Source organism: Pithys albifrons, chromosome 7 (assembly GCF_047495875.1).
Source record: "Pithys albifrons albifrons isolate INPA30051 chromosome 7, PitAlb_v1, whole genome shotgun sequence".
In the NCBI taxonomy this organism is placed as follows: domain Eukaryota; kingdom Metazoa; phylum Chordata; class Aves; order Passeriformes; family Thamnophilidae; genus Pithys; species Pithys albifrons.
In genome coordinates this window covers 46,190,990-46,204,329 of record NC_092464.1, presented here as the reverse complement: position 1 = coordinate 46,204,329, position 13,340 = coordinate 46,190,990, and the positions used below count along the sequence as shown (strand labels likewise).

General features: G+C 40.9%; 1 protein-coding gene across 5 annotated transcripts in view; it reads right to left on the bottom strand.

The window, feature by feature from the left end:
• Positions 1-9,269, bottom strand: part of LARS2 (leucyl-tRNA synthetase 2, mitochondrial) — an 89,510-nt gene extending 80,241 nt beyond the window's left edge. For all 5 annotated transcript variants that reach the window (XR_011698336.1, XM_071561370.1, XM_071561369.1 and 2 more), the window contains exons 1-3: positions 9,220-9,269; positions 5,434-5,684; positions 3,718-3,846 (exon numbers count right to left, since the gene is read on the bottom strand). Coding sequence is in view for 4 of the 5 variants with exons in the window: in XM_071561370.1 (XP_071417471.1) it covers positions 3,718-3,846; positions 5,434-5,684; positions 9,220-9,259 (420 nt within the window). In the remaining variant the exon portion in view is untranslated. The remainder of the gene's footprint in view (positions 1-3,717; positions 3,847-5,433; positions 5,685-9,219) is intronic.
• Positions 9,270-13,340: the final 4,071 nt, after the last annotated feature.

Here is a 13,340-nt window from a genome sequence, read left to right as displayed (position 1 = left end):
CTAGAACTCTCCACACACAAAAACTGTTTTAATTGCACTTCAAGAAAAATGTCATCCTTAACACATTTTGGAAAGAGCCTAGCTATGGTAAGCAAATCTGTATGGCTTATATTTCCCACTCAAAGACTTCAAACTTCATCTTCTGTAATCAGAATGTAAACAAGTTATCTTGTAACAGATGTACTCTACAAACCATTTATCCAGCAACTCAATCCAAGTGCATGACAGTTTGTTTCCCATGCACTGCCTACAGGTCCTGGAGGAGTGCTGGAACAAGACAATGCTTCACAAGGCTTTCATCTGCAGTTTCATATTGAGGCAATATTTCTTTCAAAAACAAGGTAGGGAAAAGAGCAACCAATATTTATTTTCCCACTTTAAGTGCTGGTGAAGTACAGGTTTCTGATCAATATCAGTAGTTTCAGTGTGTGTTGCTTCTTTAGAGTATTTTAAAGATCTTATCCAGCTGAAAAAAATTGAATACTTACGTTCCATTTTAGAAAAACAAACAAAATTTCCAATGATTTGAACTTTCCCAGTGAAACCTACTAGTCCTGTCCTACTATGTGTACATATATATAAATATATAAATTACCTCCAATATGGAGACATTACACAACTGCATTCCAAAGAGGTTCTAAAGGACCTCTAATCCCTTTGTAAATGTATTCTATTTTATCCTTACATAAATATGATAACAAATTTGCCAATTTTGCCTCTTCAGATTAAATCAATGACTCTAATTTACTGTTTTTTCATGGTGGTATTCTCTATGAAAAATACCTCCATCTTATTCAACATAAATTGCTCTCTTACTCAACCATATATTCTCATAAACTATGTACACACCACACACATTTTCCCTCACTGTTTATTAAATAACAAACATACACTGTAGTCTGAAGTTCTCCCTGATAATTGAAATCTGAATGGTTTTGCCCATCACTCCTTGTTACCTTACACTTCCCACCCACCTGCATTGATTCTACCACAGTTTTATGACTGGCTAACCAGGGTGAGTTCTCCATCTCCATGAAGAGATTCTTCCCTTTTTATTTTGGCTTTTGTTTGTTTGGTTGGTTTGTTTTAGTTTGAAAATGACAGAAGCAAAGTTTAAAAAACATTGCTAGTCAGAAATCTCATTCTAAACTTGCCTTGAATACCTGAAACAGATTCACTTCTACTTTCTACTTTTTGACTGGGGGAAAATTGGCAGTACTTGAGCTTCCAAATATGTAATATTAAAGCTGAATTTTGAGAAAGAAAATCAGTGGAATAACTTAAAAGTTCTGCATACTAAGTTTCATTTCTAAATAATTTTTTCTTATCATGCACAGAAGAATTCCAGGAATTTCTTGAACAAAGGGAAAGAATAATTTCTCTTGGGAATATCAAATCTTTGATACAACCATGACATAGCCCACAACCATCACAATAAAGGAATTTTTAACAGATTGTACAACTGTAAAAAAACTCATAAAAAATTGCAAGGAGAAAATCAAATATAAAGACTTTAAGGCTTAGTGATGGAGAAATTAGCATGGGTAATAAAGCGAAAGGTTTTTTTAAGATAAAATATAAGTTTCAGCAAGTTAATGTACATCACTAACATAGTATCTCTTAATCTGACAGACTCAAAATCATCTGAGAGACTTTTAATGTCTCTTAATCGTAAATGAAGGTTAAATTCTTTGGCTGCCCACCTTTAGTCAAAAATAGATGTTCAAACTGGTTAACATAACAGAAGATACAAGTATTTATAGGCAGCCAGCATGTTCTACAGGCACTCCAATATCCTTCAAAGTAATTTTTACATGAAATATAAAAATAAGCTGAAATGCAAGATGTAAAAACTTGAACAGCCTTCCAAAACTTTTCTGGAAAAAAACAGGGAACTGTGGAAATAAAAACTTGTTTGCACAGTGGTTCTTGTATTTCATTGCAATTGTATTATCTTTTCACTTTTCTCCAATAGTTTCTATGAGAAGTGCTTACTTACCCGGTATCCAAAAGATTACAAGTAGAGCATGCTACTGCATGTAGACAATTATTTTCACTTTATTTTATGTAGTACAAGAGGAAGCAAGTTTTCAACTTTTTGAACAGAAATTTACTGGCTGTATTCATTGCTATTGATAAGACATGGCTATATCCTGGAATGACATTTCACCAATGGTCTTAACATCAAGCAAGAATCAAATGCCCCTTCAAATGCCTCCTTAGCTCAATTTTTTTAGAGAGATCCAAGTTCTGGTCATTCAGAGGACTTAAGAAAGACCAGTGTTACAACATTGCTTTTTTTCTCTTCATTTAAGGTTTAAGGAAGTTACTTCTTTTTCCTGTAATTTTGAAAGTGTAAGAATCCATTTCTGTAAAGCAGTAGCACATATTCATTGCATGAAATGTTCATCACTGGCATAAAATACATAGTATTTGGAAAGGCAGCACACTGAATAATTCAGTGACAATACCTATCAGAGTCTCATGGAGGGTGATAAACCCAGGAAATGCTACACTGCTACAGCATTTGTGGCAAGGATATCGCACTAAGTACCTCAACCACCAACTAACATTTGTTTCTTCATTTCATCTCTGTACTCTTTTGAGGTTGATTCCTGTATTCTGGAGCTGCTCCTTCTCTGTCGATTCCTGAGTGCCATTCTAGATTCTTGCCTATGGCTATTTTTTTCCTTTTATTGCATTCTTTTTCCATGTTCCTCCTTCCTACTCTTTCCCAGATTCTTAACATTTTCCCCTTACCAAATGTCTTTCCTCTGTAATATGCTTGTCACTTAGGCCACAGTTTTCCCACACCTTCCTTACATCCTTCAAATTCTGCCCACCAGCCTTTTCTGCAGAACACCCATGAGGATCCCACTGCAGACTGCAGGGACGAGGCTCTCAGCTACACTTTCTGCACAATGAAGAGAACGAAGAGAAACCATGGCAGGCATGGGGCAGACTGGGAAACAGAGGAACGTGGAAGGGAAAATGGGATTTTTCCTTGTAGATGTGCCAAGAAAGTTATGCCTAGCCTACCTTCCAAACTTGCACCTTCAAAAGACAACGTTTCGCATGTATGAGCAAGGCTCAAATGGGCAAGCCAAGGAGCAGAGGCTACAGAACAGAAACTTGTAGTTACACCCACATGATGTGACACGTGACATGATCCTGTTCATCTGACTGGTAGCAGTCACGAAAAAGGGTTTCCCTCCCAGCTGGCACAGAAGAGCAAGGCACCCCTCTGAATCTGACAAATGACATCAACTGGTTCTCGAGAGCAGAAGAGGCAAAAGCAGTTGCCTTCTGTGCTGTTTTCTCTTGCCAGCTACACCTTTTCCTCCCCCCTGGCCCCACCCAGGTGGCTGCAGGGTCTGCAGTCTCCTCTCACAGAAAAAGAGAGGCACGTTATGTGTCATTGACATTGTGCCACACACCAGTAGATTCAGGTAACTGATGCAGCATCAGCTGTATCTCCTGAGATGGCTTACAACAATCTGTTATCAATAGTGAGTTACAAACACCACCTGCTTTAAACGTCTCAGATTTCAATATTCAAGCTTCACAGGGCACTTTCTATGCATCTGTAGCATATATGCCACCTTATGGCATATATCCACCTTAATGGATCTTGGAAAATACTCCCTTCCTGAGCAATTACGATACTAAAATATAAGTCCCCCCACCCTCCCAGTCCTACTGCTGATCTATTCTTACCTGCATTCCCCTCATTTTCTGGAACCGAGCTACTGCATCACTGATGGTGTAGACACGAACATGGCCCATGTGAAGCTTCCCAGAAGGATATGGGAACATAGAAAGCACATAAAATTTTGGTCTTGATTTCTAGAAAGAAATTTTTAGAAACTCGTAACTACATGAGTTAGCATTTCACTTGAATATACACGCACATTATAAACAACATGGCATCATGAAGAGAAAGAATGTTCTGCTGGAACTGATCCAAGTGAGCACTGACAGTTCATTGGATCAAATTCATTGGGGCTCTAAATGGAGGTGTTTCACCAGACTTTGACGCCATCTCATCAAATCGTGTTCACATTTATACAGCACCGGGATATTAAGAAAATTAATTATCTTTTACTCAACAAAAGATATATTAACAGAACTGAAGCCTAACTAATCATTCCCCACTGTACTATCTGCAACTGATTCTCTTTATCTGCCCCACATAAAAAATGAGAACATAGCAGATTTTATTTTTCTCATAACAATTTAAATGTTTTACTTCGTATCTACAACAAACATGGAGCTCACTCCTGGCCAGTCATTTCTTGTCAGCTGAACTGCAGTAACTCACAGAGTGACTAAAGCATTTGCAATTGGATGAACATCCACTAAAGCAAAACTGTTCTGCTTCACAACTTATGCTCAGATCCAAAGACATCTTACATAATAAAGCAAAAATTTCATTTGCTTAGGTTTGAGAGAAATGACAAAAGTTACAAAGAAATCAAACATTATCTCTCACATTAATTATTCCTAACACATCTTGGTTACCATTGAATTTATCACAGATATCACTGATGCTTGATAAGTTTGCACATTATTTTTCTTATGTTAATAATGAAAAAAATTACACTCAGCTTTTACTATTCTGAACAAATCTCTATTCATATTCATCATATATTACTTTACTTTTGTCCAATCATAGCAAATTCAGAAATTATCTGAATACTTCATACAGCACTATACACTATTTGGCTCAGTATGAGATGTTACTAAATCTACTTTCAACTGTAAAGTAGATCTACTTTACAGTATGAGATGTTACTAAATCTACTTTCAAAAATGCAACTAAAAATACAATTTAGAACTTAGCTTATGTGTATGCTATATATGATACCTACATATACATGTATAATCAGGCAAAAAGAGTCAGAGACTGAGATACTGTTGTTTTCAACATCTTATTGCATGGGAAATTTTTTTTCCTGCAAGTCACTTGTTACTCCTATGAGACTATAAACCAGAAAATATTAAAAAATCATTTTCCCTTAAGACAGATTTTAATGAGTCACAGTGTGTAAGGTAATAGATTTGGGAATAATATATTGAGAAAGTTGTTTACAAAAGTTACAAATGTAGAAGATGTTTTTTTCAATACTTTAAACAATTGATTCCTGAATATGATACAATATACAAAGAAAGAACTGATTTCTGAAACACTTCCTAAATTTACAAGTTCATACTTTGCTAATCACTGTGTTTATTCTCAAGATTTTTAAATTTTTTCCCCCTAATTCATCAATGGTTTTTAATAATCTGCTATCACATAGAAGTATTTTCCCCTGAAATGCAATATACATCCAATCATTATGAGCCAACTGTACTAAATAAGTTTCAATTAAAATAATTCTAAGAAAACAAAAATGTCAAATATGTAACCTCCAAATTTCTCATAATGCTTACATCAATATCTGAAATTCTGCAGAACTGATTCTTTACTCTTGAGCGCCACCAGTTTTCAACTTTTATTCTTGTCTCCAACCTATAGCTTTTTTCCCATGTCCCTGTCTCACTGTAAATAGTTCTCACACAGGCAGGAACCACTCTGCTCTGCCATTTAAGCAATCCCAGGAAGCCATTTAGCTGTCTCTTCAAACATGAGGAACAAGGGACAACTCTCTGACAAACCGACTGCATTCTGAAGGTTATGATACCTGAAAAGACAAAAACATGTATTTCAGTCTGCCATATGTAAGAAGAATGCAGTGATTGCTACAATTATACAGAAAATGTATTTTAGCTTGACTTGGACTACTCAGCTGTTTCCCCTTGGTCTTTGCATTTTATTACTGTGTCTGAACTATAAAAGCATGTATTTTTTAGCTGAGAGAAATAACTGTGGCCCTGGCACAGAATAAAATTGTTGTGTTAAGATGTCTGATCTAATAAAATACAATTCTTGCACTCAGTCTCTCATAAAAGCCGAACCAGTCAACTGAAGATTCAAGAAGCTCAGCTGCCTGAACAGAAGATGGCTAACAGGGTGTTAGTGAAAATTCAGAATGAAATACAGAGAAGAGGAAGTTGGAGGAAATGATCCTGTAAAAATACTGAATTTGTCATCACTGAAAAGAGATGGGGGAGGATGACTATAATTAGTAGATTTCAACTAGATATTCCAAACCAACTATTTTGCTAAGGCTTTCTCTTTCAACTAAAAACCCAGTTAACTCCTCATACACTTAGAGTGAGTCTTCTAAAACTACTCAGATGTGAGAAAGATCAAATAGTACATATATTTGGGGGTCAGCCTCAATAAGATATTTACTGTTTTGACTTCCTAAGAAATAAAGCATTAAGAGACACCTACTCTGAGATTTCTTCCTCATCTTGATCTCGCATTATTTAAAAAAAATGTTTTTAAACATCAGTAGTTCCTGTCCTCTATGGCTGCTTTTGGTGGTGTTTTTTCAAAAATTTTTGCCAATACACTTGGCTTGTACCAAGCTAGCTATGTCAGTCACTTCATAATTTTCCATGCAGAGTTACCTCACTAAAATCTCTGTGTAGAGAAACTCTGTATAAGAAAAAGTTTTATTTAAGCATTTCCCAAAAGGCAGCAACATTATCAGTAGAAATAACTGCTATTCCACCTAATTTGGATCCACAGTAAGGTGGTGGGAGTTGTACTTCCTTTGACATTCACCATAAATGCATATCCAAAGCCTCACTGTCTCACTACTCATCTACAGAATTGGACCTTTCCTCTCTTACTTACCAAGCAGGCTCTTCTAAACACTTTTGCATTTACTTATGTCATGTTGGTGCTTTAAATTTTTTGTTGCTAATCTCCAAACCCTCTCTCATTTGTAGTAACAACAAATCCAGGGCTGTACTCAGGATTCCCAGTGCAGGTGTGCATGAGTCATTCAGGAGACACCCAGTTTCTCCCCCACCATAACCTTACACTCAACTCAATATTAGCATATCAGTACTTCACAATTTTTGCTTATTTTTATTAATATTTCCTTCATTACTTATGTCTTCGTTCTGTTACTTTGATTTAATTTACAATGGAAAGGAGTGCGTCCTTATGGAAGCCACTTTCAGCTCTGCTGGTTTACAAAATTTGTATTTTAAACCACAACAGTTACACACATGTACAATGTTTCACTGAAAGGAGACAGAGAAGAGAGTCTCAAGCTGCACCAGGGGGTTTACACTGGACATTAGGAAGAGTTTCTACACAGATGGCCTGGTGCTGGAGCGAGTCCAGAGAAGAGCAACAAGGCTGGTGAAAGGACTGGAGCACAAGCCCTGTGTGGAGAGGCTGAGGGAGCTGGGATTGTTTAGCCTGGAGAAGAGGAGGCTCAGAGGTGACCTCATCACTGTCTAAAACTACCTGAAGGGAAGTTCTAGCCAAATGGGGGTTGGTCTCTTCTCCCAGGCACTCAGCAATAGGACAAGGGGGCACGGGCTCAAGCTGTGCCAGGGGAAATTTAAGTTGGCTATCAGAAAAAAATTGTTTCCAGAGAGAGTAATCAGGCATTGGAATGGCCTGCCCAGAGAAGGGGTGCATTCACTATCCCTGGAGGCTTTTAAGGTGAGATTGGACGTGGCACTGAGTACCATGAACTGGTAAAGGGACTGGAGTTGGACCAAGAGTTGGACTTGATGATCTTGGAGGTCTTTTTCAACTCATTTGATTCTATGATTCTATGAACATTGGAATGGGCTGCCCAGGGAGGTGGTGGAGTCACCATCCCTGGAAGGTCTTTTAAAACAGACTGGATGTGGCACTTGGTGTCATGATGCAGGTGACAGGGTGGTGTTCAGTCATAGGTTGAACTTGATCTCACAGGTCGTTTCCAATCAGATTGGTTCTGTGGCACAGAATAGACACAGACCCCAATGCCTGTGCACAGCCCAGGAGAACCCACCTGCCAATGTTCTGCCTGCCAGGACAATTTTGGGTGAACCTCAGGCTCTACAAGTCACACGAGCAGCAGTGAGAGCAGCAAATGTGAGTGGGAAAGTGGCCATAGCCATGGTCATGGTGTTGGAGCGAAGCTCATTCAAACACATGGAATTCCAGGATGAGAAAGAGATCCGAGGTGTCTGTCCCACGACGTGGGATGAACAGCAAGTGATGTGATAATGAGTAAGTGACGCATCGGGCCATGCCAGGATTTGCAGCACAGAGGACAACCAGCCCCAAAAGCCGTGCCACGGAGCTGTGTTGCCTTTCCAAACTTTTGTGCACTGGATTAGGACCAGCAGAGTGCCCCTCCCTGCCTGCCCAGCCAATGCCCCCCAGCCCAGGGCTTGGTGGGTCCCTACAGGGAGCAGGTTACAAGCCAGAACTGCAACGCAGCCAGGTGTGTCCACAGGGGAGGAAGGGGCTGGTCTGATAGAGAAATAAATCATTTAATATCCCGAGTCGGAAAGGACCCACAAGAATCATCAAAGTCCAACTCCTGGCCCTGCACAGGGCACCCCAAGAATCACACCATGTGTCTGACAGCACTGTCCAAATGCTTGTTGAACTCTGCCAGGCTTGGTGCTGCCACTCCTTCCCTGCAGAGCCAGTCCCAGTGCCCACCCACCTGCTGGGGGAAAAACCTCTTCCTAGTATCCAACCTAAGCGCCCCTCGACACAGAAAACGCTTGGAAACACGTAAGCAAACACGCTCTGAGAGACCCAGTTAAGGCAATGAAAACTGCCTGGCCAAGGCCAAGCACGGTTCACTAGGGAGGCGAACACAGAGAGCAGGATGGGCCTCGGCGCGGAGATGGAGAAGAAGCCGCGGGGCGACGAGGCGGCCGGGACAGCCGGCGGGGCGGGCAGGGGGACGGACGGAGTGGGGAAGAAAGGGAAGCCGCGGGCAGAGGGATGGACGGAGCGGGGAAGGAAGAGAAGCTGCGGGCAGGGGGATAGACAGAGCGAGGAAGGAAGGGAAGCAGCGGGCAGGGGATGGACGGAGCGGGGAAGGAAGGGAAGCAGCGGGCAGAGGGATGGACGGAGCGGAGAAGGGAAGCAGCGGGCAGGGGGATGGACGGAGCGCGGAAGGAAGGGAAGCAGCGGGCAGGGGGATGGACGGAGCGCGGAAGGAAGGGAAGCAGCAGGCAGGGGGACAGACGGAGCGGGGAAGGGAAGCAGCGGGCAGGGAGACGGGCGGAGCGGGGAAGGAAGGGAAGCTGCGGGGGCACAGAAAGGACCGTAGGGACGGCCAGGAGGGGCTCCGTTACCTGCCCGCGCCCGCCCGCAGCTCCCCAAGGCCGCCGCCATCTTGGTGCCCCCTCTGGCTCCGCCCGCCGGGGCGGGAGTTCCGTGGGAAGAGGGAAAAGGCTTCCCGCTGCTCCAAGCGTAAATTAACAAACAAACAAACAATTAAAAGTAATTAACAGGGATTGATCTCTGTGTGAGTTGCACAGTGCCTGCCCGGCCTCTAGAAGAGACGACTGAGAGGGGATCTCCTTGTGTATAAATATCTGAAGGGAAGGTGCCAAGAGGACGGACCACGCTATTCCAGGTGGTGCCAAGCAATAGTGTGAGAAATAAAATAACACGGTCTTCCTACAAGCAAGATTAGTTGAGTTAGAATAGGATCCCTTTCCTTTATGTAGGGTTTCTTTTTATATTGCTGTGATTTTATGGGAAATTCATAGGCATGCCGTGAAGATTGTAAGGTACCAGGTACTGCCAGGACCTGGCACTGAGGGCCTTTTACCCCGGGGGAGGGAAAATACCAAGTACTTAAAATAAACATGTAGAGGCCCCTGCGCACAAAAGCCTCTTTGATACGTGGTGGTCTCTGTGAACAAAGGAGACCCTTCATTGAGTGTGGGGGGATTCTGCACTACCAATAAAGGAGAAGACGACAACCCCTCCCCTTGGAGAAGACACCTCTTAGGGCAAGACCAGCAAGCCGATGAATTTGCATTATCTGATGAAAACAGGCAGGACTGCCTAAACTATAAAAAGCACAAAGTTTGAATGGGGGGTGTGCTTCCAGACCTTTGTGGTTTGAGGCACCCAGCGCATACTGAAAATAAAACTTTCCCCTTTGTTATACTTCCTTTGTTCCATAGGTTATTGCCATCTAAATTTAAAAGGAGAATTTTCCTACAATAGAACAAGAGGCAACAGGCAGAGACTGATGCACAGCAGGTTCCACCTGAATATGAGAAAAAACTTCTTCACTGTGCAAGTGACCTGGAGCAGATTGTCCAGCGAGGCTGTGGATTCTCCCTCACTGAAGATACTCAAGAACAGTCAGGATTCAATCCTGTGCCATGAGCTCTGGGATGGCCCTGCTTGAGCAGGGAGTTTGGACCAGGTGACCCCACAGTGGTCCCCTCCAGCCTGACCATTTCTGTGTGATCAGTCTTGCTCTCCTCCACAGCATATACAGATAACCTGTCTGTCCGTCTGTCTGTCTGTCTATCTATCTATCTATCTACATATGTATACACACACACACACACACACACACACATATATACTGATTGTCTAGTTTAGGGATAGATTTCAGCAGCATTTGACCCTCAATAGTTTTATTTCCAACCTGCATATTTAAAAAAAAAAGATTCTGAAATAAATGCAATAATTTTTTGTGATGTCTTTTTGACTAGTGAAATAAAAAATCAGAAGTCACGAAAGGCAATCTAGCACAGCGTAATTAATTCTACCTCTGCCTGGAAAACATCTTACCCTGTTGTCAACACTGTGCAGTTCAGAGTTGGTTTTAATTACTGGAAGTACTTTGTAGTAGCCTCTGAGGAAAAAGAGATACTTTTTTTCCCTTTTTTTTTCTTTTTTTTTCTGGTGGATCGTGCCCTTTTTCAGCTGGGAACTGTTGATTCTTTTCATTTTTAGACCTTTTTCTTCACTGTTGTGTTTCCAACAGAGTTTAAATAGACACATTCTGTTTATGCAGTGCAATGCTTACAGTAAAGTCAACCTTTTTGTATTATAGAAGTAGGAGCTTTTTCTATGACTAAAAATAAGTATTTACTGAGTATAAGCTTTCTTCTTGGTTTTCTGTACCTGTCAAGTATGCTTAAATTATAACCTTTTCACCACAAAAATGAACTGAGAGCATCTCTGATGCTTACCCAGCTTATAAACTAGGCCAGTTTCACCAGAACTGTGTGCATAATTTTAATTTGCTTTCCTGTTGATATCCCTTTCAGAAAGTGATGGTGGCTTTACTTTAACAGACCTTCCATCCCAAACCTCTCTCTGGGCTGTTGAGTGAGTTCCTGGGCTGTTGAGTGAGTTCCTGGGCTGAGGAAGGATGAGGCATTTCATCTTGTGTGGGGAAAGGGAGAGCAATCCTTGGCTGAGACCCTTCCCCAGGATAAATCAGAGCTTGTGACCAGCTGGGACATGTTTTCACCTCGAAGGATGATTTCCCTCACACTGGCCTTAACCTCTGCACTCTTCTGACTCACATCTGAGGGAATGGATGGAAAATTACCTCACAGAGGTTACCAGACTTAGAGAAGACCACAGAAAAAAGATAGTATCTGATTTTGGAGGAAAGCTTTGGTCTGTTTTTGGCTGTTCTCTTCATGCCATGAGACAATCAGTCATTGCCATTTCTGGGACTTACTGCTGACTTGGGATCTTGGCGTTTTTGAAACAGTTATGCCAAACAGTTAGTGTTTAACAAACAAACAATTCACAACTATTCCTACCACAAATAAACAAATACAAAAGCCCAAATGCCAAATGAAAATGTATTTTTGATCTTCATGGATTTTCATACTACTCAGAATACCTTTGCTCTTCTTTCCTTCTGAATAAATTTCTGTTGTGTCTCAGTTTTTCTCACCTAGTTTCTGTTTGCAGAAAATCTTGCACCTTGTTTAGCTTGCTTTGATATGGGCTGTCTTCCTCACTATTAGAATCCAGACTGCACAATAAATGCCAGTAAAATCAATGGAAAGGGACCCAAATTAAAATTTCAGTATATTGTCAGAGTAAGTTCCCATTAGTGTCTTGACAGAAGTTATCTACATGTTCTAAGTAACACACAATTCAAACCTGAGTCAAATGTGCTTGTTTTTGTTGGCAGATAATGAAAATCATACCAACAAGACCTTCCAGAAGATAATAAGAAATAACAGAAAATGGTATAATTTGGGGGGGGTTTCTCCAGTTTATTTTTAATATTTTATGATAATATTTTAATAGTAGGTGCAAAATGGCACTTATAGTCAAGGCTTGGTACAATACTGGGTTTATAAACCCCTCCCTGAAGGAACCATTTCAGCAGAATTGCAAGCAAGCCCAGTTTGGGTTGTTCATTCATATGGTGAACAGAGAAGAGCTAGAGGCTCCACATGGGCCCAGACATAAGTCCTCCTTAGGTATGGCAGATCTGTTTTCTGTATAGCAGCCATCTAACTCTCTAGGAAGCGTTTAAGATTGTGATTAATTTAGTATTAACCTAAACAGATTATCCTCAGCTTCAAGGAAATCAAATACATAAGTAGATTGTCAGGATGAGAATGCAATATTTTAGTGACATGAATGGATTAAAAAGATAAGACAAAGGTCTAAGTACTCAATCAGCTATAATCTTGATGGCAGAGCTTGAGAAATATAGGTCAATATGTTTAATGTTAGATAATTCAACAGTCCAGAGATTGAAACGTATTTAAAAGAATCATAACTAAATTTTAGGCAGTGATTGGACTTTCAAAATGGTTTCAAAGCAACACAAAATAATTGCTACTTCCACTCACCCTGAGCTTTGTGGTGTTGTCCTCAGCTGAGGACTACACACACAAAGTGAAGAGGTTTCCATTTGCAACCATGGACAGCCAACTGTTCCACATCAGATCTCTTTGGAAGTGGGAACCTCTCAGGTTCCCCAGCTGAATCCTGCAGGAATCATGAAGCAGAACTGCGAGCTGCACAGCACACCCTATGAATGAACATTAATTTCAACAACACCTTGATAGCTCAGGCAGGGTTGGAGACACCATTCACTCCTCTGTCTCTCCTTATTAGACAGTAACCCCTGCACAGTACAGGGAGAAAGCAGGGCCCCGAGCCCTCAAATGGCTCAGACTTTTCCAAACAGGGTACCTACTGCACTCTCCCACAATCCCCACTTTCCCCACATTGAGCTTTGCTTCCTAACCTGAGCTGTTTGCTCAGTCTCCTTTCATTATGGGAAATTAATGATGCACTGACATTTGCATTTGCCTTAACAGTAGTGAACTATTTTCCATACGGCTGATACTCCCCTGATTTATTTTTTAGACCTCCACTAATTTGTTTATTAGCATTTTTGTTAATCCACACAAAGCCTGACATTGATTGAGTAATTTGGAAATTCATTAGTTCCTGTATG